Source organism: Cavia porcellus, unplaced genomic scaffold, assembly GCF_034190915.1.
Source record: "Cavia porcellus strain 051 isolate PalLab524CR breed Dunkin Hartley unplaced genomic scaffold, mCavPor4.1 scaffold_6, whole genome shotgun sequence".
NCBI classification, from domain to species: Eukaryota; Metazoa; Chordata; class Mammalia; order Rodentia; family Caviidae; genus Cavia; species Cavia porcellus.
In genome coordinates, this window is record NW_026947489.1 from 23,039,863 (window position 1) to 23,067,334 (window position 27,472).

Sequence of the window (27,472 nt, forward strand, 5' to 3'; positions counted from 1 at the left end):
CTGGGCTCTGCAGTCTCTGTAAAATTGTATGAAACAGTCTAGTGAGCCAGCAGGAAAGGAAGGGCTCCTTTAATAAAGCTCAGAATCCTGGCTTGGAAAGTGGTGGCTGCCTGTTCCCTGTGGGTCTTGAGATCCTCCCAGGGAAGCTGCTTGGGAAAGCGTTCACACAAAGAAAGAAGCTTTCCCAGATGACTGGAGATCTTTATGTTATATTATTATCCTAAGGTAGCGAAACTGGCTATTGACTTAAACAAGCATCTCAGAATAAGCTAGTGAAATGTAGGGAATCGATTATTCACCCTGCCTTTCAGTTATGTACTTACCTGCAACTACCCAATATCATTAAACTTTGTATTTATTTGAGGACTCGTGGAAAGCCTACAGATTCAGTGTTGGCAGTTCGTATGTTTGGAAAGTACTGTGGTGAAATTCTGCGCTAGGCAGTCTGTCAGCATAGTTACAGAGACTACCCAGAAAGAGCATCCTGGTAGATGGTCTAGTAAACCACACTCCTCATAAGTAACTGACACACCCTTCCTGCGCTCTTGCCCACTCTACGACTGAGGTGTCTTCTGACACCACTATTAGAGCCAGCACTGCTGAGAACACACCATAAAGAAGCAAAAAAGTGTCACAGTATCACTTTCAAGATACTGGCTGAGGGGATTTTGTAGGTGAGCAACCCAACATGGTGGCTGGACCTCAGAGATGCCAAGTACTAATCTCATCCAGTGTTCCTAACCTGCACGTGACAGAAGGATGCTCACATCGCTGGGCACAGCTAGACCTAGCATAAAGGGAGTCTCCAGCCTGCCAGCCTGAACCAAAAACTGACACTATTTTGAGATCTCTGGTGTTCAGGAGTCTGGTGGCTATTTTGTGGCCAAGCCATTCAGGGTCACAGAGTGGAAGGGGAGCCTGCTTTCTGCTTCAGCTGGACTGGGCAGTCAGGCAGGCATTGGGGTTTGTGTCTCAGTGCTGAGTTGTGTTAGTACTCCCTGAGAGCATCCCTGGAGAGCCTGCTTCCTCAGCCTGTAGAGGAGCCTGCCAGTGGGCATGGTTTTATTCACACTGGGGATGATTGTGTAGGAGGTCAGGAGTAGAGAGCCACTGAGTAAGGCTCTGGAGGGGGAAGGCAGGTCCCTGCTGTGGTGTGACCTGCCTTGTGGAAAGTGAATTGAGTTAGCTGGGAAGATCTGCAGGGTTAATGGGGTGGAGATTGGAGAGAGACTACTGCTGCTTAAGCAGAGGGAATAGCAAGCTGCTTCTGTACTCTGCTCTGTAGAGTCCTTGCCACAGAAAAGAAACGTGGAGAGAGGTAGCAGAAATGAGCTGTTTAGACCCACAGCAAAGCAGAGATGAGGGGAGGGATGGACAGTGGAAGCAAGATGCCCTTCATATGGACATGTGCTAAGCTACCTTTTACCATGATTTCTACCTTGGGGATACACTTTGGTGGATCTGTAACACAAAAAGCCAATGAAAAGTTTTCACATGAGAGGCATCTGTTGAAGTGAATAAATATATGTGTCGCCCACCCTCTCCCAAGATGTTCCTGGAGACTTCTGCCCATCTCAAGGCCCCAGCCCTCATTTGCTGGAGTGGCACAAGCAGTGTGTGTCCAACTCCTGTGGAGGTACCCGCGTGGTCAGTAGTCAGTAGTCTTGTAGACGGCAGCATTCTTGGAATCCTCCTGGATCCTCCAGCCCCCGAGGGCAGTGGGTCCAGCAGCTTCCATAATATTGGCTGCAGGGGCTGGGAAGCCTATCGCCTGTGTCAGCCTACTGGAAAGAAGGGTTGAAATTTAGCCCAGGCCCCAGGACTACCCAGCCCACAGCCAGCTCACTTGGCTTCCTCTCATGAGGCAGCACTAGCTGTTCCTCACCTTTGTGCTGCTGTGTTTAGGCAGCAGGCTGTTCCCAGCATCTCTGTCCTCATGGTGAGCTGCCTCGGGAGGAACAGTATTACTTCCCTTGTTGTATAGAGGAGGAAGCAGGCTGAAGGGAGGGTTGAAGTACCTCATTTCAGGACATGCAGCCTTTCAGGCATGAAGATGGGGCTGGATTTTTAGGTTGCTAACGCCCAGGCAAGACCCTGATCACTGCCAACATAGGAGCACCACCTTCACCATGGCAGTGGAGGGAACTGCTCATGGTCCCCAGTCCCCAGTCCCCAGTTGTCTGGCTGGGGCAGTCGGGGAATAGCCTGCACAGGACCTACCTCTTCAGCCTTAGCTTCCTTCTTAACCAGATAGAGTATTGTTCACTCCTTATACAGGTGATAGAAGAGCTCATCACAGAAACAGGTGAGAAAATGAGCGCTTTCACTTCTGAATGAAGCTGCTGTTGACCTCCTTATCTACAGGCTGTGCGTCGGGATTTTGCCATCTGCACATCAAGTGTGCTTGGGGGAAACCTGAGTCAGTACTGAATGTGTGCAGACATTTTCTTGTCATTGTTCTCTAAACAGTACAATATTAACAGTTTAAATATAAATTAAAATTTATTTACAATTAAAATTTAAATATAACATTTACACTGTACTAGGTGCTATAAGTATTATGGAGCTGATACGATTTAAAGGACATAGGAGGACAGTGCAGGTTGTTTGTAAACTACTGTTTTTATAAGAGGTTTGAGCATCTGAAATTTTATATTTTGGGGTTGTCGGGTCCTAGAACCAGTATTCTGTTGAGCCTGAAGGGCAGCTCATGTGACAGCAACAGTGACTTCTAGAGCTTTTTTATTTTTTTTTTTTTTTGTGGTACCAGGGATCAAACTCAGGACCTTGTGCTTGCCAGGCAGGCACTTACATCATTGAGCTAACTCCCCAGCCCAACAGTGACTTCAGATAGCGTCATGTAATACTTCATTTGATGGTAGCAAGGGTCCATCTTCTCAGAACTGGGCTTTGCTCTGTTGCAGGATGTTTCTGTTGTGTAATGGTTGTTATCCAAAGTGCACAATGTTTACCACAGTGAGAGACACTGGGTGAACGTGTGCTTCTGCTGGCACTTTGCTGTCAAGGTCATCAGCTGGCCACTTTGGAGGATGTATAGGAAATGTTCCAGGTGGAAGTTCCTTCTGACCTTCAGGTCAGGTAGAAAGGAAGGATACTTCTGCATACCATGAGTTTGCCTGATTGTAAAAAGGACAACATATGGATCCTGATTTTACTCTGAAAACCTGATGTAACTCTACCTCTAGTTAATTTCCTTCTCTACATATTCTAACCTCTGCTGTACCAGTGACGTGCAGGCTTCCAAAGTGCTCATAAGGCACTGAAAGAAAACCTTATTTTTTAAAAAGCAGTTTGGTGTAAGTCCCACCTCTAATCTCCTGTTTGTTATTAATGATAATAAATTATTTTTTAGATTTCAGTTGCCAAATGAAATTTATTTAGAAGAATTGTTTTTAATGGGCATACGTAATTATTGAAAGATAATCCCTTGTTCATCCACATAGTTCTCCTTTCTGTTTATAGAGGTATGTGGAAAACCCCAGCATCATGGCCTGTTACAATGAACTGCTCCAGCTGGAGTTCGGGGAGGTGCGATCACAACTAAAACTCAGGTAACTCACCCCTCCCAGAACACCCTCTGGCCACACAGGGCTGCTATGCTGTCCCAAGGACTTTCTGGGCCATAACTGACTCCCAGATAGGTAGGGACTCTGGCCACTACTCAGACAGAGTCTAGATCTGTCTGGATGTCTAATAACGGTTACATTAGTCATTGGAAAGTCACATATAAGCATGGGCCCTTACTAAAGTGATAGTAAATAAAGGTAAGCTGCAGAATTGTACATACTGCATTTTCTGTTTAGTGTTCTAAGAGAAAAAATACATATATGTGTGCATATGTATTTGTGTGTGTGTGTGTGTGTGTGTGTGTATTTGTAGTGGAAATTAAAATCAGAGCTTATTAGGCTCTGTGACACTGAACTATATCCCTGGCCAAATATTTTAAGTGTATGCATATACTCAGTGTATTGTTGTCTCTGGTTGGTGATGTTTTTTCTTTATAATAAACATTTTATAATTTGTTCATGATAAACAGGATTCCCCCATACTTCCCCCTCCTCTGCAGTGATGTGAGGTCTTTGTAGAGCAGGAACAGCAAAAATAAAGCAGTAAAATTATGTCAGGTTGACAGAAGGAAAATAAGGTCAGAACTTCCTTGGCATTCTAGCTTCCTTTCTTGGGTGTCCTACTGTTTGACCTTTCTTTTACCAGTGATCAAAGAATGAATGGGGTCATTCTGTTTGTATATGCCCAAGCACAGAAATGGGGACTTGCAGGGTCATACATGGGGAAGAAAAGTGCCTCACAGACAGAGTGAAGATGAGTGAGTAGCAGGCAGGGTGTGAGTGAGCAAGGAAGAGCTGTGGAGCAGGATGCTGAAAAGCAGGCCTGGCCTACAGAAGAGCGCTTGTTGCCAGCTCTGTGAGGAAACTTGAAGCAGACTATGGTCCGTGGCCAGCCTGGTCACAGCACCCCGAGGGAGTTAGGCTGCCATGCACTCTCAGAGGAGAGTAGAATGAATTTGGAGCAGAAAGTGATGCTAGAATTTATTTAATCCAATCAAGATACAGGAAATGAGGTTCACAGAGGTTAACTAACTCACATCCGGGAACTCAAAAGCAGCAAATGGCAATCTGGTCCTTTAGGTGGAACCTGTGTTTCTGAACTGCTGCAGTCACTGTTGTTTTCTTTCTCCATTTCTCACTGGCCACCAGGCTTTCTTCCTGAATACCTCAGCTTAGTGAACATAAAAATCAGTCTCTGTCTCCTTCACACTTCGTGAACCCCAGACCTCCCCATCCTGTTGTCCTTTCCTCCTGAGTACCTCTGGGATCTGTCTACTTTTCTTCATTTAAATCTTCACTGCTACTCTTTGTGTATAATCTTTTATCTGGATTATTGATTGAATCTGTCCGTTTCCCTACATCTACCCTAACTTCCTCCTGTCCGTTTTCCACACTAAAGTAGCAGATAATAACTATTTATCTTTCCATTCTGTAATTCTCTATGGCCTTGAGAATGAAGCCCAGACTCCAGAATGTGGTGCCGGGGCCCTCCAGGCCAATCTGCTGCCTCCATTTCTGGCCTCCTCTCCCATTATGCCCTGCTCCAGCTCACAGCCAGATAAAGATGTTTATTACAGACAGAAGATATGAAGGACAGGGAATGTGGGACTTGAGATTGGGAGAAATAGAGACTTGCTCTGCCAGATACTAGAAATCAGTAACAAGTAACTTTGTGTTACTTCTGGATCAGTGGAGGAGAATATGAAGTCTAAAAATAGGGTATATTGGATATATTTGAGGATTTAGTGTACAAGCAACATGGCTTTTAAATCAACACAGGAAAGAGTAGACTTTTTAGTTAGTAAGATTGTGATAACTGGTTAACTCATTGGTAAGAAAATTAAGTTACAGTCTGACCTTACCCCCTTGAAATAAACCCTGATGAATCAAACACTTAAATGGAAAAAAAATAGTTCCACATTAGGGATGAAAAATATAAGTGGACTTGTGTAATCAAATAAAGTCTTTTTAAATGCAGCATGTCCTAAAAGCTAGATTCCATAGAAGTCATATTAGACAACAAAAATTTCAAACTAGTTAATAGTTTTTAAAAAAGACCAAAACCTGAAGTAATGTTAAAATTTTATTTGTTTGTTTTTAATTCTTGAGACAGGGTTTCATTATGCAGTTCATTATGCAGTTCAAGGCTGGCCTTGAACTCACTATGTAGCCCAGGCTGGCCCTGAACTTGCTGCCATCCTTCTGCCTGAGTCTCTCAAGTACTGGTAGTACAGGTGTGCCCCACTATACCCAGAAATAATGTTAAAATTTTAGACAAATGGCAGAGAAATGTACCATATATTTGTAGCATATAGGGCAGGCATTAGAGTAATATTCAAGAAAGAGGGCTTGGGAGAATCAATAAAAACAACACTTCAGAAAAAACCTAAGGGACATGTACTAGCAATTTACAAAAGACATTCATAATTAATATATATAAAGAAATATTCTGCCACACTTAAAGAAATAAATGTAAATTTAAGTGTCATAATACCAAAATCTGCAAAAGTTAAAAAAAAATCTTCCCAGGAGATTTCTTAGTGATCATCTCCTCTAGGCTTGTTATGTCAAAGATAGGAACTTCTCACTAGTTTTTTTTTAATAATAGCTTATTGAGATAGTCACATACCATCTATTGATATGTTAAAAAAGAAGCTAATTTTTATTGGCTAAGCAGTTTTATCTTGTTTGGTGAGAGAGTTTAGTAATACCAAGAATAATATAAAAGCATCATTATTCTAAAATTTACTTATTACTGCTGTACTTTATAAACAAGCAGTTCCTTTTATTTTTTTTTCTTTAATTTTCTAGCACAAGTGAGCCTTCTAAGCAGCTATGGTGGTGCATGCCTGTAATCCTAGCAAACAGGATGCTGAGACAGGAGGAAGGCTACAATTTCAGGGCCAGCCTGGGCTACAGTGAGTTCAAGGCCACCTAAACTGCATAGTCAATCAGACCCTGTCTCAAACCCTCCCTACATGCGCGCGCGCGCGCACACGCGCACACACACACACACACACACACACACACACACACCCATATTCATTCTTTAAGAGATTCTTTAAACATACAAGGAGAAAAACCCATAAGTGATCTATGAGTCTAATCACAGGTAGGTTGTTGAATAAATTACTTGGTACTAAAGACCTGTAATTATTGATTAATGCACATTTTACAGTGAGAAAAACAGAACAGGAAAATTCACAGAGATAGAAGATTAATAGCCTAAACTGTGGTTAACACAAATAGCCTAAACTTTTGATTTGTGCACAACTCTGAAGATAATAAAAGCTATTAAGTTAAGCATTTTTCTTGGCAGTGTCTCGCTATGCAATTCAGGCTGGCCTTGAACTTACTCTGTAGCCCAAACTGGCCTCTAACTCACAGTGGTCCACCTGCCTCAGCCTCCCGAGTGCTAGGAATTCAGGGGTGCACCACCACACCTGGCTGAATTATGTGCTTTAAATGGCTGAACTGTATGGTTTGTGAACTATGTTGATAAATTTCTTTAAAAATAAATGAGCTCAAAACATCGGAAATCCCAACAAGGAGGTGTATCAACTAGTATTCTAGGCATTTGCTTGTATAAACACTTATATAAATACATATGTGAGTATATTTGTAGAAACAGGATCGTACTGTATAGTTTTACAATCCGAAATAGTTGGATCATATGGTGATTCTGTTTAACTGTCTGAAGAACTTCCAGGCTGTTTTATAAAAAGGGGCTGCACTGTTTTATATCCTGTCAGTGTGTAGGAGGATCCTCACCAGCACTTAGGGTGACTTGTTTTTCCAGTTAAAAACCACTACTGGGATGATATGCTATCTCATTTATTTTTATCTGCATTTTCTAATTTTTGTTAATAAATTTTACTTCTATAAAATTTAAAAATGATTTCCAGTCCTAAGGATGTGAGAAGTACTCACAGTATAAGTGGAAGTAAGGAAAGCAGAAAACAAAGCTGGTCATTCTAGGTGATTTCAGTTTGGTGAAAATCATTGTTTAAAATAGTATCTCCAAACAGCTGAAGTCCTCCATGGCAGGCCGTGGCCTGCTTGACTATGTTCTTTTCATGTAGCCCTGCTGAGGCTCTTCTGACACTGAGAAGGGACAGCTTGAAGGTGCAGCTGCTGGAATACTTGGGGTCCCACACTGCTGAAGAGCTGTGAGTGGAACCTGGTGTGTGACTCCCGGCCTCCGCCTCTTCAGAGCGGCAGTGTATGTAGGGGTGGCTGACTATAGGCGCAGCAGGAGGTGTCTCCATACTTTTAGAGATCCTCTTCCTTTTCTTACATGAGTGTACAACGTTATTTACAAATCAGCCCAAATCACATTTAAATAAGCTAATGCAGTAACAAGAGATTGCATTAGAGTTGGTAGTAGTATCTATGTTAATCCTTCTGTTTCTACCCATAAAGGGCTTGTAACTCAGTATTCACTGCATTAGAGAAAAGCCAAGAAGCTATTGAAATTACAAGTGAAGACCACATCATTCAGGTTTGTTATTTTGGGAAATTGTCCTTGTTTTCTTGTCTATTTGCTCTCATTTTTAGGATTGACCCCCTCTGATGTGATTTATTTTTTTCTTCTTTTCAAAATTCAAGGGACTGGTGGCTGGGGATTTAGCTCCACAGTATAAGTACCTGCCTGGCAAGCTCTATATTAAAAAAGATGCTAATATGATGTTAGAAAATTTGCATTTATTGTTTCTCACTGGGTTGTGTATGTTTAGCAAGGAAACTAACTCAAAAGGGTTGCTTGAGAGGAGCATACAAATATTCTAGTGGAATGATATGTTGTCTTTGCTATTTTGACCTGTATTTTCTAATTTTTGCCAGTAAATATATTTTACTTTTATAAAATTTTAAAATGATTTCCACTGCTAAGGATATGGGAACACTACAGTAGAGAGAACTTTGCAAGGTCTAGAAGCCTTTCTCACTGCTCTTACACCTTTCTTACTGTTTTGGAAGACAGTTTATACTTGTACAGGTTTCTAGAAAAAATGAAAATGTCAAAAATGGTATACCTAGTAATTACAGAATACCCACTGTTAGTAAAGTGGGTTTATATAAGTGACTTAAGAGACCACGGCTCACACTTCAGATAACAAAAACGAGAGCTGTGCCACAGGAATGGTTCTCTCTGGGAATTGCTCCACTTGATTCTCCTGGGGCCCCAGTGCTGTCATTTGACTGATGGCTCCCATGGTGAGGAGTTGTGGTGTTGGGGCCTGGTGTCATCAGTGCCCTGCAAAGTGGCACAGGCTTCGGTATGTGCCTGGCTGAGCCATTTTGAGCAAATTACTTAACCCCAATCCAGCTAAATCTGCTGTGTCATCTGTGTAGTTGAGAAGGGTATTAAGAGTATCAGCCACCTGCCTTCTGTAAGGTTGTTTTGAGGGTGAAATGAGTTAATGTGTGTGAAGTGCTTATTATAATGTCTCACAAGGAAAACAGATATTAGTAACCAGCATTAGCTACTGGTTCTCTCACCACCTTCAGCACATACACAGCTTTCCCCCACATCCTCTCCCATCTTATAGTCCTGTTCGATACTTAACCACTAGAAGTGACATTTGTTAACACTTGCTAGTTCACAGCCTGCTTTTCACAAACCTTATTTATTTGAATCCCGTGAGAGAGGCGAGAGTTTCATTCTCATCACGCAGATGAGCAGGAGTGCAGTGCCTCGCAGAACCCCGCAGTGTGCCAAGGAGGAGAGTGCAGGTGTTGCAGGTCGCAGTCTGCTGTTTCACACGCTGCAGCTCCAGCTCAGCAGCCCGGATGTGTCCTGCGTGGTGCTAGTGTCTTCTGCCCACTTGGTCAGGGTGGCTGCTGCCACGGCAGGAAGCCCAACCACTTGTCCCATTGCTGATTCTCCTGAGCTCATGTTCTTGTGGTGCTGGAGTGATGATTGGGTGCAGGCTCTTGGGATGGGGTTGGGGAAACAGGAAACAAGAGTGCTTAGGTGTGACATCCTTGATTGTCATCTTTTCGAAATGTTTTTGAGTTCATTGGATTTTTTTTTCTTTCATCTCTCCCCAGTATGCAAATCCTGCATTTGAAACCACAATGGGCTATCAGTCAGGTGAATTAATAGGGAAGGAGCTAGCCGAAATGCCTATACATGAAAAGAAGGCTGACTTGCTGGATACTATAAATTCATGCGTCAGGATAGGCAAGGTAAGTAGGCCAGTCCCTCTGTCACTTTCGTGTAACAAGGAAGACTTGGTGTTCAGTGAACACTAAGGTGCCAGGTCACCTCAGCCTTCAGCCTTACTCTTGCCACAGTTCTGGGAAGTGTTTTTTTTTGAGACGGGTCTCACTATGTAACCCAGGCTGGCCTGGAACTCACAGCAATCCTCCAGTCTCTGAGTGCAGGGTATAGGTGTGCACTACAAGGCCTGGCCACATGTTGTTCTTTTTTATCCATGATTTTCAGATGAGTAAACTGAGGCCAAGAAAGTATATGATATGATTAGTCAGTAAACAGAGTAACGGAGGCCTACTTGCTGATCTGCGAAATGGGAGTTGCTGGCTGGTGGCTCTAGGCGAGGCTTGGCTATGCGGCTGCATGTCTGAGCCTAGCAGTGCTCTGAACCTCCATCATTTGTGGTGCATTTTAACATGTGTGCTAAATTCTGGTAAACAGAGAAGAGCAAATGAGAATTCTGATTTAGGAGAGCACTGGACCAAAGTAGGAGACAGAAGGAGCCATTAGGAATGTGGATGCCCCAGGATCACACCTCAGAGGCACAGGCTGCGGGCCTGGTCTTCAGGATGTCATTTCCTCCGAGCATGGCCTCTGACAGCACCTCCTTTAGGAGGCTTTAAGGCATGATGGGAAGGGGGACTTTGCTGCTTTCCTAGTCACTTTCTGTCCTGTCTGCTGGGCTTTTCCTCACTCGCACAGCTGGACAGAGACTGCCAATCTGTCTCCTGGGACTGTTTGCACACTTGGTAGTGTATGTTGCTGTCTACTCTGCAGGGCCCAGGTTTTAGCAATGTCCCTCCCCAGGGCTGCTTGCCCAGTCCTATCCTGGAGCACAAGTGCCCAAGGGCTGCTCCCTTTGCTTCTCCTGCTCTGAGCACACAGGAGCTGGAGAGGAGAGTGGAGACAGCCCTGGACTGTGCAAAGTACGGGGCTGCACTGCTGCTGGGGAGTGGCAGAAGCGGGCACCACTAGCATTGTTGGCTTTCAGCTGTCCTATCAGGTGTTTCTCTTCCTACAGGGAGGTGAAGGTCTGTCTTCTGTAGAGAGAGAAGCAAAAGCCTAAGTGGATTCTCAGGGGCACTGAGACCCTAGCAGCCATAGAGGGCTTTCCTGTGACCCCCTGGCCCTGGCATTTCGGTCCTTTGCTGCTACTGGGGTGGTCAGTGGTTTTGTGCTTAGTATGAATCAGGACAATCTGTGAATACCCTACAGTATTCCATGTCCCTGTCCCGGGGTCGAGGTGGAGGGTAAAGATAGAGGAGAGGTGCACAGAAGATTAGCTCTGTACCCCGGTGTGCATCAGGTCTGTGCACTGGCCTGGGTCTGAGGAGGTTCCAAAGCTGAGCTAAGGAACCTAACCCACTGTACATATTGAAGGGGCTCGCAGGTTTGCTGCCTCCAGTCACAGAAAAAGAACTTACAGGACACATCAATAAGAGGCTTAGGAAGAGTTTGTTAGGAATTTTAGTACATACTCTGAGAAATAGAGGGGAGACTAAGAGAGAGAGAAGAGCACATTGATTTTTTTGGAACAGGTAACATTTATGGATATTTTTTTTGAGAGGGTAAAAACCCTCAACCCATGGGAAAGGTAGCCCAGTCCCCAGAAGAGCACTGGCCCATACTATAGGTATAAGCTCAATTTTTAAAAATTAAGATGAATAATTTAAATATTTTTTGCATTTTCTCAACCTGTTCCTTTATTTTTGGGTCAGATTCCTGCTCTTTATTTTTTCAATTAAGCCAATTAATGGACTCAGTGTCCCTGAGGATCTTTGGCTGCTGATGTACACGCCTTGGTTGACTTCACCTGAGGCCCAGAATTACAGTCTTAAAGTACAATTTTTAGTTAAGATTTTCTTGTCTTCTTTGTGTCTATGTTCTTCTCCCCTACCTTAACCTCTGCTGGAGTTATGCTGTTGGGCACCAGGTTTGGAGGGCCTCCAATTTGAAGAGCAGGAGACCTGTTCTGTAAATTCTGAACTTAGGATGAGGAGAAAAGATGAGCAGATCATTAGCCCCCGTGAGGCTTCAGTCCTAAATAATTCTGACCCTTTGTGTATTTCTGAGTTCTTTTGGGGAGTAAGAAGGTGACTGCCTTTAGTTGGTACCTTGCTGCTTTGCTGGCAGCCCTGCAACAGGCCAGTCCTTTAGGTTCTTGGGGTGAAAGAGGAGAAGCCTCCCTAATCCAGCTTTTCTAGGGAGGACCTGCTAGAGGACCAGGGTCTGGTGGCACAGGTGCTGTAACAGGCAAGGAGAGCTGGGTACAGGCAGGCAGAATAGAGGCTTAGAGTGGTTGGCAGTCAGGGCTGCAGGCCCTGGAGTGTCAGGTGCTAGCTGTTGGATATCTAGCTCCTCACCCATCATTTTCAGCTGGCTGTTGGGTAGAAATGAATGACACGTTGACTTTCAGCCCTGCGTGCTTCCTTTTATACACTGGTTTACACCCCTCCTGACTCTTTTTCTTTTTCCTCAAGATTCTCCTGTCAGGGCTCTAGGACCCATAATCTCTCCTCTTTTCACATCCTCAAGCCTTACCTTCTTTTTGGAGATCTTGAAGTTTTCCCTTGTCTTTCTCTTCCCCTGACATGTACTCAGTACAGGTAAGTGTTGGCTGCTCAGATACCCACTGTACGGTAATGACGCGCAGCTGCAGGGCCTTTAGCCTTCTTTGCTTCCTGGAGTCCTTTTTTCCTACTCTGCTTCCTTCGGTTTCTTCATGGGTTTTCCTGGATGCTGGCCCCTGTCCCCTACTGTGATCCCTCAGAAAGCTCCTCGGTTGTGGAGGTGTTGTTCTGTACCATGTAGATGTCTCACAGGTCCCTGGTTTTTGTCTCAGCCTCTTCCAAGATCCAATTCAACATCCTGCTGTCCCCCTGAAATTCAGTTGTCTAGCAGTGATTTCTTTTTATTCGCCACAGTCAGAATCCCAGTGCCTCTTCAGGCCCAGGTTCTGCGTGCTCATGGACCACCCTCACAGTTGCCTTGTCCTAGATTCCTGGAGTAACTGATTTTTTTTTTTTTGGCCTGCCTTTTGATCTCTTCCCTCACATTTGTCACCAGCCACGATGGCTCTCTACCCGCTAGGCTTTGTGTGTTTGCTGCCTTTTGTGACCTTGTGCAGGCTTTCTTCACACAGCCTGGAATTATGGGGCTGAATCCACTTTGGTCTCCTTCTCCCAGAACCCCCGACCCCGCTCAGTTCACTCCACAGTCTTGCATGATCAATCCTATTCAATCACCTTGTCATGTCCCTGTCTCAGCCCAGAGCTCTGAAGCCTCAGCCCAGTGACCAGGGTCCTGTAGTTGACCTTGGATACTCAGTGAACAAAAGCTTCAAGTGTTCCCTGCTTGTTTACTGTGTGCAAGCACCATCCTGGCCCAGGGGACAGGATGACAGCTGGATGAGGATGATTTAATTCTGAAGACACCAGGCGCCAAGGGGGACTGCATCAGCATGGAGCATGGTGCACAGCTGTGCAGAGGGAGGGACGAGAGGGAGGCTCCGACCTGTGGCTGTGCTGTGGAGAACCCACCTGGGAGAACCTGTGACAGGGTTTGGGGCTCTGCTCAGATCTTAAATCAGCAGGTGTAGTACTGTCATTATTCTTGGAAACTAAAATTTACAGTAAGTGAATAGCTGTATGATAAGTAAATATGGTTTCTGCTAAGAAAAGATTTTTTTTGTTTTCATTGGCTACCAGGAAACTTAGAGGAATATCTGTTACCCAAGCCAAGACATTGGCTAAATCTTCTCACTCTTTTAGGTGGGTGCTGGAACTTTGGCAGCATGGCTTGTGGTCCCTTGGCCTGGGATCTGTCAGCCTCCTAAGTGTATGCAGGAAGGATACATTTCCACATACATTTTTGACCCCCCAAAACATGTCACTACTTAGACTGAGAGACCTGGCTCAGAAAGAATTGTCAGGTTACCTGAAGTTGGATTTGGGATTGGGATCATTTTGAATCCTAATTGCTTTAGCAGTAGTAAGTGAATCAGAACTGAAAATGTTCTTAAATTTATGTTTTAGACACAACGTATGATTAATGATGTTTAATCCCATTTCTAGGAGTGGCAAGGCATTTACCATGCCAAAAAGAAAAATGGAGATAATATACAACAGAATGTGAAGATAATACCTGTCATTGGACAGGGAGGGTAAGTGGGGGAACAGATGCTTCAATTAATAATTATGTTTTGGGTTATTACAGATTTTGCTTTGAATACTTAGGTAACTTCAGAAGTGTTTGCAGGAATTTAAAAGGTTTGTGACAAGACAGGTGCCATCGCAGGGTGGCTTCTGCGGTGGCATTTCCTTGATGAGTTTCTCTCCGCTGTAGTCTGACTCTAACAGTCTTTTTTAAGCTGCTTGGAAAGCCAGGCATGGTGTGGCTCACACCTGTAATCCCAGCACTTGGGGCTGAGGCAAGAGGATTGTTGTAAGTTCAAGGCCAGCCTGGGCTACAAAGTGAGCTCAAGGCCAGCCTTTACTGTGTAGCAAGACCTTGTCTTAAAAAATAAAATAAAATAAAATAACTATGTGAATGCACAAGTGATGGAGGTATTCTTTTCAAACCAGAATGTCAGTTTTTTAAGCTGCATGGTAAGAATACTGACTGGTAGCCTCTCTATATTTGAAATTTTTTAATATAATCCGTGCACTGTTTCCATCAGGCTTATCAAACTAGATAAAAATAATACAGAAAAGTCCTTATGTAAAACATGTGCATACAGATTGGAAATTACTATATATCAGCAGCCTAAAAATTTCAGATAATTTGTCTCAGAACCTAACTGAATTAACATGGAAAATGGAAAATTATGGATTATAAACGCTCAAGAGTAAAATATACAACCATTAAAGGTGACAAGCATAGAAAACTGGACTATAAAAAGAAAGCTTACTTATACTCTGAGTAATTACTTTGGTACAGTCTATTAGCTACTATTTTCTTATTTTTTGTGAAATTTTATTTTCACATAAGGTAAAAACATAGAAAGGTTATGATTATAACGTTGAATGTGAAAAGTCAGACCTAATGTATTGCTGCAGCCATGTAAAGGAAAGGAGCAGGCGGAAGTGAGGCGCTGCTGGTTCGGAATGGGAATTAGTGCAGTCCCCTGCCCATCCATCCCTGGCTGTGCTTCCTCTCACCCGAGCTGCGGAGCTGCAAGGGTGATACCGTTGTCACCTCCGGTTGATGGATGGGGAAGCTGAGGCTTGCAGAGCTTCAGGCGGAGGCCCCGCGGCTGCCTGCCTGCCGTGTGTGGCGGCACCGGGCGCAGCCTTCACCCTGAGAGCATTGCTCACGTGCTTCGTCACCAGGCGCCGCTGCCAGTTGGTGATTGCCTCAGGCCCACGGGCCTGTGTGGGCTCTCTGTTCTGCTTCTTTGCCCTTTTATGTCCTTTCCAAATTCTTTGTGATAAGTGTAGAGGGCTTTGATTATCAAGGGAGGGGAGTGAAAAAAGCTGAAGGGACAATAAATAAATGGGAAGAGTCAGCGGCGCGTGAGCTCAGCCCTGTCATTTTGTCTGGACATCCTGCCAGCCCCCGTCAGTGGAGCTGCAGCCCCACAGAGCCTGTGGCTGTGTCCCTGAGTGACTGAGCAGACTGCTCAACAGCCACGGGGAACAGTTATCCCGTGAAGGCTACGGACAGGAGCAGGAGGGAGCGGAAGGCTCTTGGGTGGTTCATGTGCAGTACAATTTTAAAAACATACGACTTACTATCTGTGGTGATCTGGGGAAGGATTTTCGTATTTTACTGAAGTAGTTTCTTTTCTCCATAGACAACAGAGGATGTTTATGAAGTCTCATGCATTTATTAGTGACCTTGGCCCCCCAAAATAGAAATTTTTTCAAGGCATCTTGTGTATTGTGAAACAGGGATTCTCTTTTCATAATAAAAAATTAAGTCCATGTTCATCAAATGAGAATCAAGAAAGAAATAATCCATTGTTTTCTACTTGCAGAAAAATTAGGCACTATGTGTCCATTATCCGCGTGTGCAATGGAAACAGTAAGGTAGGTAAAAGGGTATCCGGGCTGGGGCTACCCCAGGGAGGTTAGCTGGCCATCAGAACTAACGGCTTTTAACGTCCATTTTTAGGTTGAGAAAATACCCGAATGTGTTCAGTCTGACAGTCACACAGGTATGGTGTCCCTATTCCTTCTTAGCATTTGTTAAGCTTTTGGAAAACAAATTGAAAGCAAATCCTTCCTGTAATAAGCCTCCTGGTGCCATGGTGGGACCCCACTCCCCTAGTGCTATGGCAACCCCAAGTTACTCAAGCAGTCAAGGAACAAGTGCTTGGGGTGTTCCAGCAGGTGCCCTGCAGGAGCTGCAGCCCCGAGGAGAGAACTGTGGAGTACGGGGCTTGCCTCCTGTGCAGACGTGTTGAGTGCAGGTGGCTCTACAGCCTGATCTGTGCTGTAAGGGGCAAGCACCCAAGTGCTCTCACAGGGACTGTCACCACAGGTAGCATGTGAGGAGCTGGGCTCATCAGGTCTCCTTCATCTCCTGTCTCCACAGTGCCTTACTCCACATCTGTGTTGCTGCAAGATTCATTTCCCTGGCCCATTTCCTCTAAACTGTGGCCCCAGCAAGCCACTTCCTGCTCTGGCCCTCACTGCTGAGGGGGATGGGGTGATGGCAGAGGGCTTCTCATCAGGTGCCCGGTAGACACCCTGTGCCACCCTACATTCCCAGGCACTGTACCATCTGTGAGAGCCTCTGGGAAGGGTTGTCTTCTGTCCCTGTACCAGGACAGCTTGTTCATTCTGGGAATGTTGTGTGTGGGGTGGGAGGTACTGAGGATCGAACCTAGGGCCTTCACACTGAACTACATTCCCACCCCTTTTTAAATTTTGAAACAAGACCTTGCTAAGCCACTAAGTTGCCAAGACTGGATTCAAATTTGAGATCCTCCTGCCTCAGAATACTGGGGTTATAGGTGTATGCCACCACACCCAGCCATTCTGGGTGTATTTCTATTACAAAGTACTATAGTAAGTTACATATAGTTTATTTAACTGAGGCCCTGGAGGAAGCCAAGGAGGTAGGGATTTAATAGATGAAGTAAGAAACTGCCTGACCAAGGAACTTGCCCAAGGTTGTGCTTGGGGTGTTCCAGCAGGTGCCCTGCAGGGGCTGCAGCCGGAGGAGAGAACTGTGGAGTACGGGGCTTGCCTGCTGTGCAGACGTGTTGAACCAGCATCCACAGTGGTTCACTTTAGCGCACCGAAGCACAGGCAGGGACGGTTCTCAAGAAGCCTCAGGGGCGACACAGGGATGATGAGAAAGGCCTGGTGGGGCTGTGGGACTCATAGGAAGGGGGATGCTCCGCACAAGAGAGGTGGATTTGGATGGGAAGAAGAGTGTGGAAGCAGGAGCATTCCAGCAGTCCAAACAGGCACAATGGAGGGAAAAGTGCAGGCTGTGTTCTAGAAAGAGCAAGTATTAAATGTAGCACGGTAGAAAGGGGAGTGGGGAAGAGGAGTTGGGTGAGTCGCGCTCCTTAGATGCTGGGTAGGAAGTGAGGCTGTTCGCCTCCAGGCAGTGGAGTCCTTGGATTCTGAGGCGGGGAAGCACACTCAGACTATCTGAGTGGAAAGGTCTGCGGCCAAGATGCTCTTAGAATGTGTCCCATCACAGGTACCGTAGAAAGTGGGTCAGCCTTGCGGTTGGGAGGAGAGAAAACCCTGGCAAAGGTTAATAAGCTGGAGACAGCAGCAGGAACTGAGAGGACAGCGAGATGTGCTGATGGTGTGAAGCTGGGGAGGAGTCGGCAGGTGTTTGGAGCTGGAGACAGGGTGTGGAGTGGAGTGGACCATATGTCTGTCTGCCCGTTTGCTCCACCACAGCACAGGTTTCTGCTGAGCACTGACTGGGCAGTAGTTCCTGTGCTCTGCAAAGAGATAAGAACTAACAATACAGATGATTTTGCAAACTTCCCAGATGTGGAACTGATGAGCTGGTGCCCAGGTAGAAAGGGAAGCAGAACCTCCAAAGTTACATGAGAGGAGCATGGCAGGCCCAGGAACAGAGGGAGGACCAGATTCCTGGAGGCCACCCCAGGGGGAGTGCAGACTAGAGCTGGAGAGACTTGGGCTGCACAATTACTTTTATTTATTTATTTATTTATTTTGGCTTTCATGAGACAGGGTCTCTAGGTAGTTTAGGTTGGCCTTAAACTTACGACAATCCTGCCTCAGCCTCCGAGTTCTGGGATTACAGATGTGCACCCTCATGCCTGGCTTGGGTTCACACTCAGATGTTTCCATAGGGGCTGGGCATGGTGGCACATGTGTATAGTCTCGGTACTCTGGGTGGTTGAAGCAGAAGAATGGCAAGTTCAAGCCTTTCCTGGGCAATACAGCAACTTAGTGAGGCCCATCTTGAAATTTAAAGAGGGCTGAGGATATGGTTATTCAGTGATGTAATCCTGGGTAGCACCAAATAATAATAATAATAATAGTAACAACAATATGAAAATTTTTAAAAGATAAAAAGGAAAAGAGACTGGACATGTAGCTCAGTGCAGGGACAGTACCATTAAAAAAACGTTCAGTAGAAACTCAGTTTGCTTCCTCTCCTTCCACTGTTGCCCAGCCCATTCTTGGTAAGCATTGCTTTTTGCTTCTCTCTTGCCACACCCTGCTCCATCTAAATAAGCTTCTTCCTCCTTCCTTGTGGTCACACTACAAGCTCTACCTTAGCTACCAGCCCCAGGGGACTTTGCCACTCCTCTGGGCTCCTGCTGCACCTCAGAACCACTAGGGAGTCTTCCCTGCCCTTGTTCCTCATAAATCTGCTCCCCATCCTGGGCATGTGGACGGCACATTATTCATCTTCACATCCCTAATGTCAGTGTGCTCATCAGCTTCCTGTCACTAACAAAATACCTGAGATAATTAACTCCTACAGAAAAGGAGTTTTGTATGGCTCACAATTTTAGAGGCATCAGTCCGTGGAAGACTGGCCCTGTTTCTTTCTGGCCATGGACAGGAAACATGGCAGGGTTGTGATAGGGCAGCACTGCTCCTTCCACCAAGCCCTGCCTCCTTAAGACTCCACCACCCCAGGGTCCAAGCCTTTACTTTACTACATGGGCCTTTGGGGAATGCTCAGGATCCAAACTCTTGTACCAGTCTTGGCTGGCATGGGGTAGGTGCCCAGTGAATGCTAAATAGAGCAGCAGGAGCAATGTACAGTTCACAGTGATCTCACCAGGCAGCTGAGTGGATAGTACTGGCCCAGAGCTCAGAGAAGGGAGAGACACTGCGTCTCCATGGGAATGGGAGGCAGTGCCCTGCATGGGGAGCATCTTGAGTTTGGCAGTCATTGGGGGCAGGAGGAGTGGATGGCAAGGCTGCTCCAGGAATGGGCAAAGCAGCCACAGCACACACTGGGAAAAGACTGAGGAGAGAGGAGGGCTGCTATGCAGCTATGATGTACCTGTCCTCAAATGCCAGGAAGTTACTCTTCTGTCTGAGACCCCAGAGGATGTTGGGCAGGCGCAGATGTTTGCTGAAGCAGACTTAGGTTCCTTGAGCACTGACTGCCTGCAACATACAGTACTGGTCACCTGGGGAAGACCATCTCTGACAGTGCACTGTCCGCTGTCACCCCACATGGCTGGGGTGGTATGGAGGCTGTAAAGGGACAGTGTTTTCAGGCCTGTGGTCCCTGCATGATCATAGGACATCAGTGGCTAGATGAGGAAGCTGGCAGGGGAGAGTGGGTGTCACACAAGGTGCAGAGGCCAGGATAAGAGACTGGCTCTTTGTAAAGTCCTTGTGATGGCCAGTGGCACACTGAAGAGCTGGAAGCAGATCCTAAAGACAAAGGAGCTGATGGGCTGTAGATGGACCTGATTGGTGGAGGGGTCATGGCTGGGGCTGCTGTTCCTCTCTGGAGAGGAGAATGCAGGTCATTGAGAAGGACTAGCATTGGGTCTAGGAGAGCAAATCCATGGACTTGGCTGGCCAGCTGAGGGAGAGAAGCAAAAAAGATAGGTGCTGTTCAGTGACCTGGACTAAAAAGCAGCTTTGGGAAAAACCAGGTTCATTTAGGAAAATGAGTCCATTTGCAGGGTCCACAAATTATCCCCTGGAGGTGACCAACACTGCATAGACAGGGGTGTGGACATGGAAGAGGACTGAGGTGAGGTGGCCACACGAACTAGTTAGAGGTGTGGGAGGAAGGAGGCCTTGGAAGGATGTTGTGCTGACTGAGAAAAAGGGGATGAAGGACAAAACGAGGGAATCTAGGCCCTGGAAACACTGAGGGCGTGGGGGCTGACGAAGAGGAAGCTGCAAAGGAAGTGAGGAAGGGATAGCAAGGAGAGGGAGGTCGCGAGGGTGGGTTCTGCAGGCCAGGGTGTCCGGGAGGCCGGCCTGGCTGGGTCTCGGGAGGTCATGTGACCTTGACACAGGTCCTCGGGCAGAGGAGGCCACCTGGTGAGGCTGCCAGGGGACCCTAGAGAGAGCCAGTGGCGTGTTCACCCTGCCCCACACCTACCCGCAGGTTGGTGTCATTTCCTCTGCTGTGAGATGGGGACGTGAGGCACACCACAGGGGACACCCAGCTGTGCCCAGAGAGGGGCAGGAAGCCTAGGAGAGCAGCACCTGCGCAGAGAGAGGGGAGGCAGGCTCAGCTGTCTCTGAAACACACCCCAAAAGCATTCCCGCACCACCCTAAGAAGAGGAAGTTGTTCTCCCTGGGATTTTATAGAGAAAAAAAAAATTTTTTTTTGCCCTTGGGGCAAAGATGGATGAGGGATTAAAATCTCCACCATTTTGTTCCATGAGACAGTCACCCCTCCAGACCGAGTCATTCAGTCTGCACTTCTGTGTGCTCTGCTGAATTTGCTTGTTCTAGTTCTTAAATTTGGAGTTTAAAACCACTTTGTTTGGTTTCCTTTATCAGTATGTCTTTAATATCTCTGTTTGTTTACACAGATATTCAGACAGGCAAGCATAAAGACAGAAGGAAAGGCTCATTGGATGTCAGATCTGTTTCCTCAAAAGCAAATGAAGGTGAGTGACCAGGACCAGAGAAGAGAAGGGCTAGTGGCCGGGCTGAACACAGGACTGTCTTGCCCTCCAGTTTCTCTCTGGTCACATTTCCCGTTCTGGGGAGGGGAGAGACCCAAGAGCCCCGTGGGCCCTCTCCTGAAGCCAGAAATAAGGAAAAAGAAGAGATATTTATGACCCCTGTCATCCGTATTGACTTTCTAAAATGAGCAGCAGGGGTCATCAGTCTACACACAGTATCCCAGAAGCGCACTTGAAATTTTGAAAGATACACTGCATTGTGGCTTGCAGTTTGCTGTGGAAGCTGCAGCTTTTGAGAAGGGGTGAGCTCAATTTGGGAACTGTGAGACACTCATTAAGCAAATATTTGTTTACTGGAAACATAATTGTAAAAGATAATGTAGGTTTATGGTATAAGGAACCTAGTTTTTAATGTAATCAAAACTGTCTCTAGAGGGTGCAGAGGCAGATAATGCTGCCTGCTTTGAGCACTCTCTGGTCCAAAGATGGATGCATAGGAAGGATGCAGAGCTGGTGTCATGGCTCAGTGGGAAGCTAAACTTTTTAAGGCAGTCTTAGCCAGGTCACATCTGCCTGATGTCCCTGGCATGTATGGGGAAGGCTCAGATGGTGCGCTGCATGGCAAGAACTGGGCTGCTGCTGGAGAGTGGGGGTGTCAGCAGGGCCGCGGTTCAGCAGAACAGCCTTGGCTCGTCCAGGTGTCGTCTCCTCTTTGTGGGCATGTGTCTCCTGTTGTCATGTCTACTTAATAGGGCTAACTGTGCTGCCCAGAAGACCACATGAGGGTGACATGGGCCCACGGTGCTGGGACAGGGTAGGCGTGCCTTAGTGTCTGCTGCCAGGTCCTCTCGCTTGGGGTGGTCATCCTTATGTTTCCACAATCCATGGCTCAGGGCAGTGTGGAATGGAGTGAAGCTGCTTTTACCCTGAAGTTACCCCACTGCAGCTTCCACTAACTCCTTGGATTCCTATATACCTTTCGGTATTTTAAACTTTTTTCTGTTGTGTTTTAAAAAATAACTTACAAAAATTGAGTTATACACAGTAAAATTTAGCTATCAAATATTCGATTCAATACATTTTGATAATTCTATACTCCTGTAACTGCTCCCTCCCACAGCAGACACAGAGTGCACACATGTACACACACACATCCTTTTACCACACAAGACAAACCATGATTTACTTACTGTGCGTTGTGCAATTGGAGTCATTCTATATGCACTCATGTATTAGACATCTTTTACTACTTTTTCCCCTTGGTTTATGAGACAACGGTCTCACTGTGTAGTCCAGGGTGGCCTCCAAGTCACAGCATTTCTCCTGCCTCAGTCTCCCTAGGGCTGGAGTTACAGGCATGCACTACCACGCCTGGCTTCTTTCACTCGTGTTGGTGTTTTAGATTCACTGATATTGCTAGGCATATCTGTAGTGCATCCCTTTGTTAATATTGCTCAGTGATAGTCCCGACTGAGTGTATAGTTTGTCTGCTTGTCCACTTATTGATGGGCATTTGTGTGGCTTCCACTTGAGACTGTTCAGAGTAAGGCTCCATGTGTTTACACAGATGAGTTTTGGTGAACATGGGTGTACATCTCCCACCCAGGAGTACAAGGCAGACAGTTTAGTGAGGGTCATGCTGTGTGACTGTCACTAAACTATGGAAATACTGGCATTTAAAATTTTAGCCATTATAGTGATTTCAGTTTTAATTTTCTTTATAACTAATGAGATTGAGCACCTTTACATATGCTCGCTGCCTTTTGACATGTCTTCATTTGTGAGGTTCTGTTAAGACTTTTGACTACTTTTAGAATTTGGTGCTTTTTCCTGTTTTTAAGGGTTTTTTTTTTAACATATTCTAGATATCTAGATATTGGCTATCTATTGGATAGCTATATATATATGGTTTTTTTTTTTTTTTTTTGAGACTGGGTTTCATTCTGTAGTTCAGGCTGGCCTCAAACTCTCTCCATCCCAAGGTCATGAAGGTATTCGTCTATATTTTCTTTTTTTTTTTAATAATTTTTTTTTATTTTAAAGAGATTAAGATAAAGGATATAACAAAGCAGATCAGAACAAAACAATTTAAGCAACATAGTATTTCACCACAAGACAACCCGATAAAACAGTAGGTACCATAATGTCTCTTTCCTTGAAATAGTTGAGCATAACTTCATACACAATAGTGTCATACGTAATAAAATAATATAAAACCATTAAAGAGAATGAAAGTATTACAGGGCATTCAGAACCAAATAACAGAAAACGAACAGTGGTTACTGTATTATCTCATTGTCCATAAAAATTTGTTTATACTACCACACATAATAAGATCCAACAAGATACAACATGATAGAAACCAGTAGAAACAGAAGAACAAAAGTATGGTAGGACTTCAAAACAAGATGATATTAAATCAACACTGGCTATTATAATGTCTTGTTTTCTTCAAAATAGTTGTTCATACTATCACAGATACTAAAACCAAACAACCCAGGATAAAACCATTCTGACTAATGAATGGAAGCATTATAAGGCTTCAAAGCAATGTAATGGGGAATCATGATTACCATAAACTTTTATGTACTCTTACCATCTCTTACACTAGGGAGACTATAAGGTATTTATACATGTGAGTTTGATTTATTTCACTTATAAGTATGGTTTCAAGTTGCATCCATTTATTTATTAATATCTCAATGTAATCATTCTTTATACATTTTCTTCTAAAGTTTTATTTTGCATTTAAAATGGATGCTCCACCATATATTTCACCATGCAGCAAACTGTTACCAAAATGTACAAGAGATCTAAATATTAAAACAGAAATACTTAGTCTGCTGGAAGATGAAATAGTTAAAAGCCTTTAAGACATTGGCATAGACAAGGACTTTCTGAACAGAACTCCGTGGCACAAGAAATAATATCAAGAATCAACAAATGGAATCATATCATATTAAAAAACTTCTGCAAAACAAAGGAAACAGCTAACAGGAAGAAAAACTATAGAGTGGGCAAATATTTTTGACAGGCATTCTGCGTCTAGACTAACATCAAGAATATATAAAGAACTCCAAAATAAAATTAGACCTCCAAATAAAAGACCCAATGAAAAATGGGCAACCAAACTAGACCTTCTGAGAAGTACAAATGGCCAATAAATGAAAAAATGCCTATCAGGGAAATGCAAATCAAAATGTACTGAATTACTGTCTTACCCCAGAAAGAATGGCTACCATATGAAATCTATTAATAACAAATACTGGCTGGTGAGGATATGGAGAAAAAGGAACTCTTCTACATTGTTGGTGGGAATGTAAACTAGGACAACCACTATGGAAATCAGTGTAGAGATTCCTCAAAAAACTAAAACTAGGGCCAGGGATATGACTCAGCGGTACAAGCCGCCTGCCTGACAAGCACAAGGTCCTGAGTCAGATTCACAGTACAAAAAAAAAGTAGAACTAGAGATTCCATTGACCCAGGTATTCTGTAGGTATTTTCCCCAAAGGATCATATTACAGGAATCCTTGCACACCTAATGTTTATAGCAGCACAGTTCATAGTAGCTAAATCTTGGAAGCAGCAAATGGATAAAGAAAACATGGTGCTGTACATAATGGAGCGCTGCTTTGTCATAAGGAAGGATAAGCTGGAATCATTTTAGGAAGACAAATGGTCCTGACACCATAACATTAAGTGAAATAAATCAGACACACAAGCTTAAATACTGCATGGTCCCTCCTGTATGAGAAACACAAAATGTAAATAGAGAGCAAAATAAAGATACAAAAAGTAGAGCATGCTTCAAATGAGAAGCTCACGTGTAATTTCTGTGCAGCCCTGTAATCCCAGCACTCCGGAGGCTGAAGCAGCAGGATCATTGAGAGCTCAAGACTAGTCTGGGCTACAAAGTGAGTTCAAGGCCAGCCTGAATTGAATAGTGAAAGCCTGTCTTACAAAGGGGGAAAAAGAAAGTTCAAGAGCTAGAAGGGGAGGGGAGGAAGAGGAAAGAGTGGAGATGTGTTGTGTCCACGCAAGGAGTGAAATCATTGTGTAATGCAAGCTTGTACTGATAAACAATCTATAAAATATTCATGCTCCCATTTCAAATTAACTTTTATATCATTGAGGGTCAGTAGAGATCAAAGGCGAATTCCCTCTCCTATTCCCTTGTAAATCCAAAGGAGGCATTGCCATATAGAGAAAGTGTTTTTGCAGAGCAGTGTAGTTTTAGCTAGGTGCCTGGGAGCCTGCAGTCTGTTCCTGGACTGTTCTGCTCCACCCTTCTGCTTGTCTAGGCTCACGGTGACCTTGTAGTATGTCTTGCTATCTGGCAGTGTATGCTTGTTCTTCAGTTCTTGACTATTTCAGGTCTTTTTGGATTTCCATATAGCATTTAGAACCAGCTTAGTCACACATCCTCCTGGGATTTTTCTTTTTTGGAAGGGAGTCATTCCTTCTATCTATAGATCAGTTTTCAGATTATAAAAATCTTAATACTGAGCTTGTTGAGCTTTGAAGATGCTATATCTCCATTTATTTAGGTCTTTCTGTTTTCTCTCAGCAGTGTTCTACATTTTCATTGTAGAAATCTTACAAATCTTATATTAGATTGATCAATTGATTGAGACAGAATTTTGCTATGTAGTGCAGGCTGGCCTTGAATGCATATGTAGCGCAAACTGTCTTTGAACTCATAGAGATCCTGAGATTATAGGCATGTGCCACCATATCTGGGACTTATTCTTATATAGTGATATATTTTTATGCTATTACAATGATATTTATTTTAACTTCCAATTGTTTGTTGTGTTATATAGAAATAGTGACTTTTGAGCTTGTACCCACCCTTGGTAAATTCAGCTATTAGGAAAGCATTGGTAGATTCTTTGGGACTATCTGTATGCATAACCATGACAAGCTTTATACCTATTGTTTCTTTTTTTTGCCTTGTTGAGCTTACAGTATGATTTTGTTTTTTTTTTCCACTGGTACCAGGGATCTAAGTCACGACCACGCGCTTGCAAGGCAGGCGCTTATGCCACTGAGCTAAATCCCCAGCCCTACAGTATGATTTTTTTGCAATTATTTTAAAAATAAAATTTTCCATGTATGTATTTTAGTTGAAAAATACAACTTGTATATATTTATCCTATATAACATGTTTTAAAATATGTACAGTTGTGAAATGACTAAATTAAGCTGATGAACATGTATTGCGTCCCATTTTTACCTTTGTTTTTATGGTGAGAAAATTAAAATTTGCTCTTAGCAGTTTTCAGTAGCATTAGAGTGTCAGTAGCATTAGATGTTGTGCAGATCTGTGTTGTTTGACTTTTAGAAGCAATTGTGATCTTCATTATTTTTTAAACAAGTTTTTATGATAATAAATAGTGATTCTTTTTGATTCATTGAGCTTGTTATGTATAATGGAAAGCTGATAACTACACGCCAGTTGCCATGATTTAAGAAGTTTTCTTGGGGCTGGAGGTTTAGCTCAGCGGCATAAGCGCCTGCCTTGGAAGCAGGCAATCGTGAGTTCGATCCCCAGTACCGATTAAAAAAAAAGTTTTCTTGGCTCCCAGATTATAGACCACTTGAGACCCCTGGCTTGGTTCCATGGGGACAGTATCCTGCCTTGGTTTCTCTGGTGACATTAGGCTTACCCATCAATCTACAGAGCAGGTTTCTGACTCTTCAGGCCCTTGTTGAGCCGTGCTGTTTGATGGTGGGATTCCCTCAACACCCAGGCTTCCCTCTCGGAGTAAGCGTGAGACACCAAAAATTAACTCACTTAGAGCCTCAGCTTCTGCTTGGCTCGTTTCAGATGTTTAATCAGCTTGGATTAAGCTGAATGGTGAGAAGCACCCACGGGGACTTTGAAAAATGTAGCCAACATTCATGTATTTCAGTTCATGTTGAGATGAATTTATTGTCCCTGCCGTATATGAACAAAGAACCCATGGGACATTGTTTTTCCAGAATGGTTTTAGTCCTGGAGAGCAGCAAGTGAATAATTATAAGGCCTTATTGTTACAGCACAAACAGAGACTGTTTGGCCTTGACTCGCTAGATTGTCTCCTATTTTCTTTCTGGCCTGTGACATCAGAAGTTCAGTCCAAGGGGACAAGTGCATCCTAGTGCCTAGGACAGCAGGAAACAAAGTCATTAGCCAGGAGCCCCTGCATTTCCATGGGAAGGAAGTGCTGTGGCCGGGCAGTCCTGGTCCCAGCTCTGGGCAGCTGAGCACATAGGCCTGGGAGGAAGAGAAATCACATGCCTTTGGTGGTCAGGACCCATGCCCAGAGTTGTGTATACCCTGATTTCTGGCTCCTCTCTCCATAGTTTCCAGCCAGAGACGACACTCCTCCATGGCTCGGATCCATTCCATGACCATCGAGGCACCCATCACCAAGGTGAAGCCGTGGGTAGTTGTTCTCCATCGCACATAACCCTGGGGGTTGGGAAGCTGCTGTCACAGGTGGATGGTGCTGCCTATCCTGGAGAGGGAATGTGTGACAAGCAAGCTTAAGCTCCACTTAGCACAGTGGCACTCTTAAGCACTCCTGCTGCCCTCCCGTGGCTTCTGAGGATTTGTT

At 44.5% G+C, this 27,472-nt stretch overlaps 1 protein-coding gene across 2 annotated transcripts in view; it reads left to right on the forward strand.

Annotated features, from left to right (window-relative positions):
• The window catches only part of Pde8a (phosphodiesterase 8A), a 122,376-nt gene that overhangs the window by 78,522 nt on the left and 16,382 nt on the right, over positions 1–27,472 (forward strand). For both annotated transcript variants that reach the window (XR_010047975.1, XM_003475479.5), the window contains exons 6-13: positions 3,484–3,572; positions 8,010–8,088; positions 9,639–9,776; positions 13,878–13,966; positions 15,782–15,833; positions 15,919–15,961; positions 20,772–20,849; positions 27,219–27,289. Coding sequence is in view for 1 of the 2 variants with exons in the window: in XM_003475479.5 (XP_003475527.3) it covers positions 3,484–3,572; positions 8,010–8,088; positions 9,639–9,776; positions 13,878–13,966; positions 15,782–15,833; positions 15,919–15,961; positions 20,772–20,849; positions 27,219–27,289 (639 nt within the window). In the remaining variant the exon portion in view is untranslated. The remainder of the gene's footprint in view (positions 1–3,483; positions 3,573–8,009; positions 8,089–9,638; positions 9,777–13,877; positions 13,967–15,781; positions 15,834–15,918; positions 15,962–20,771; positions 20,850–27,218; positions 27,290–27,472) is intronic.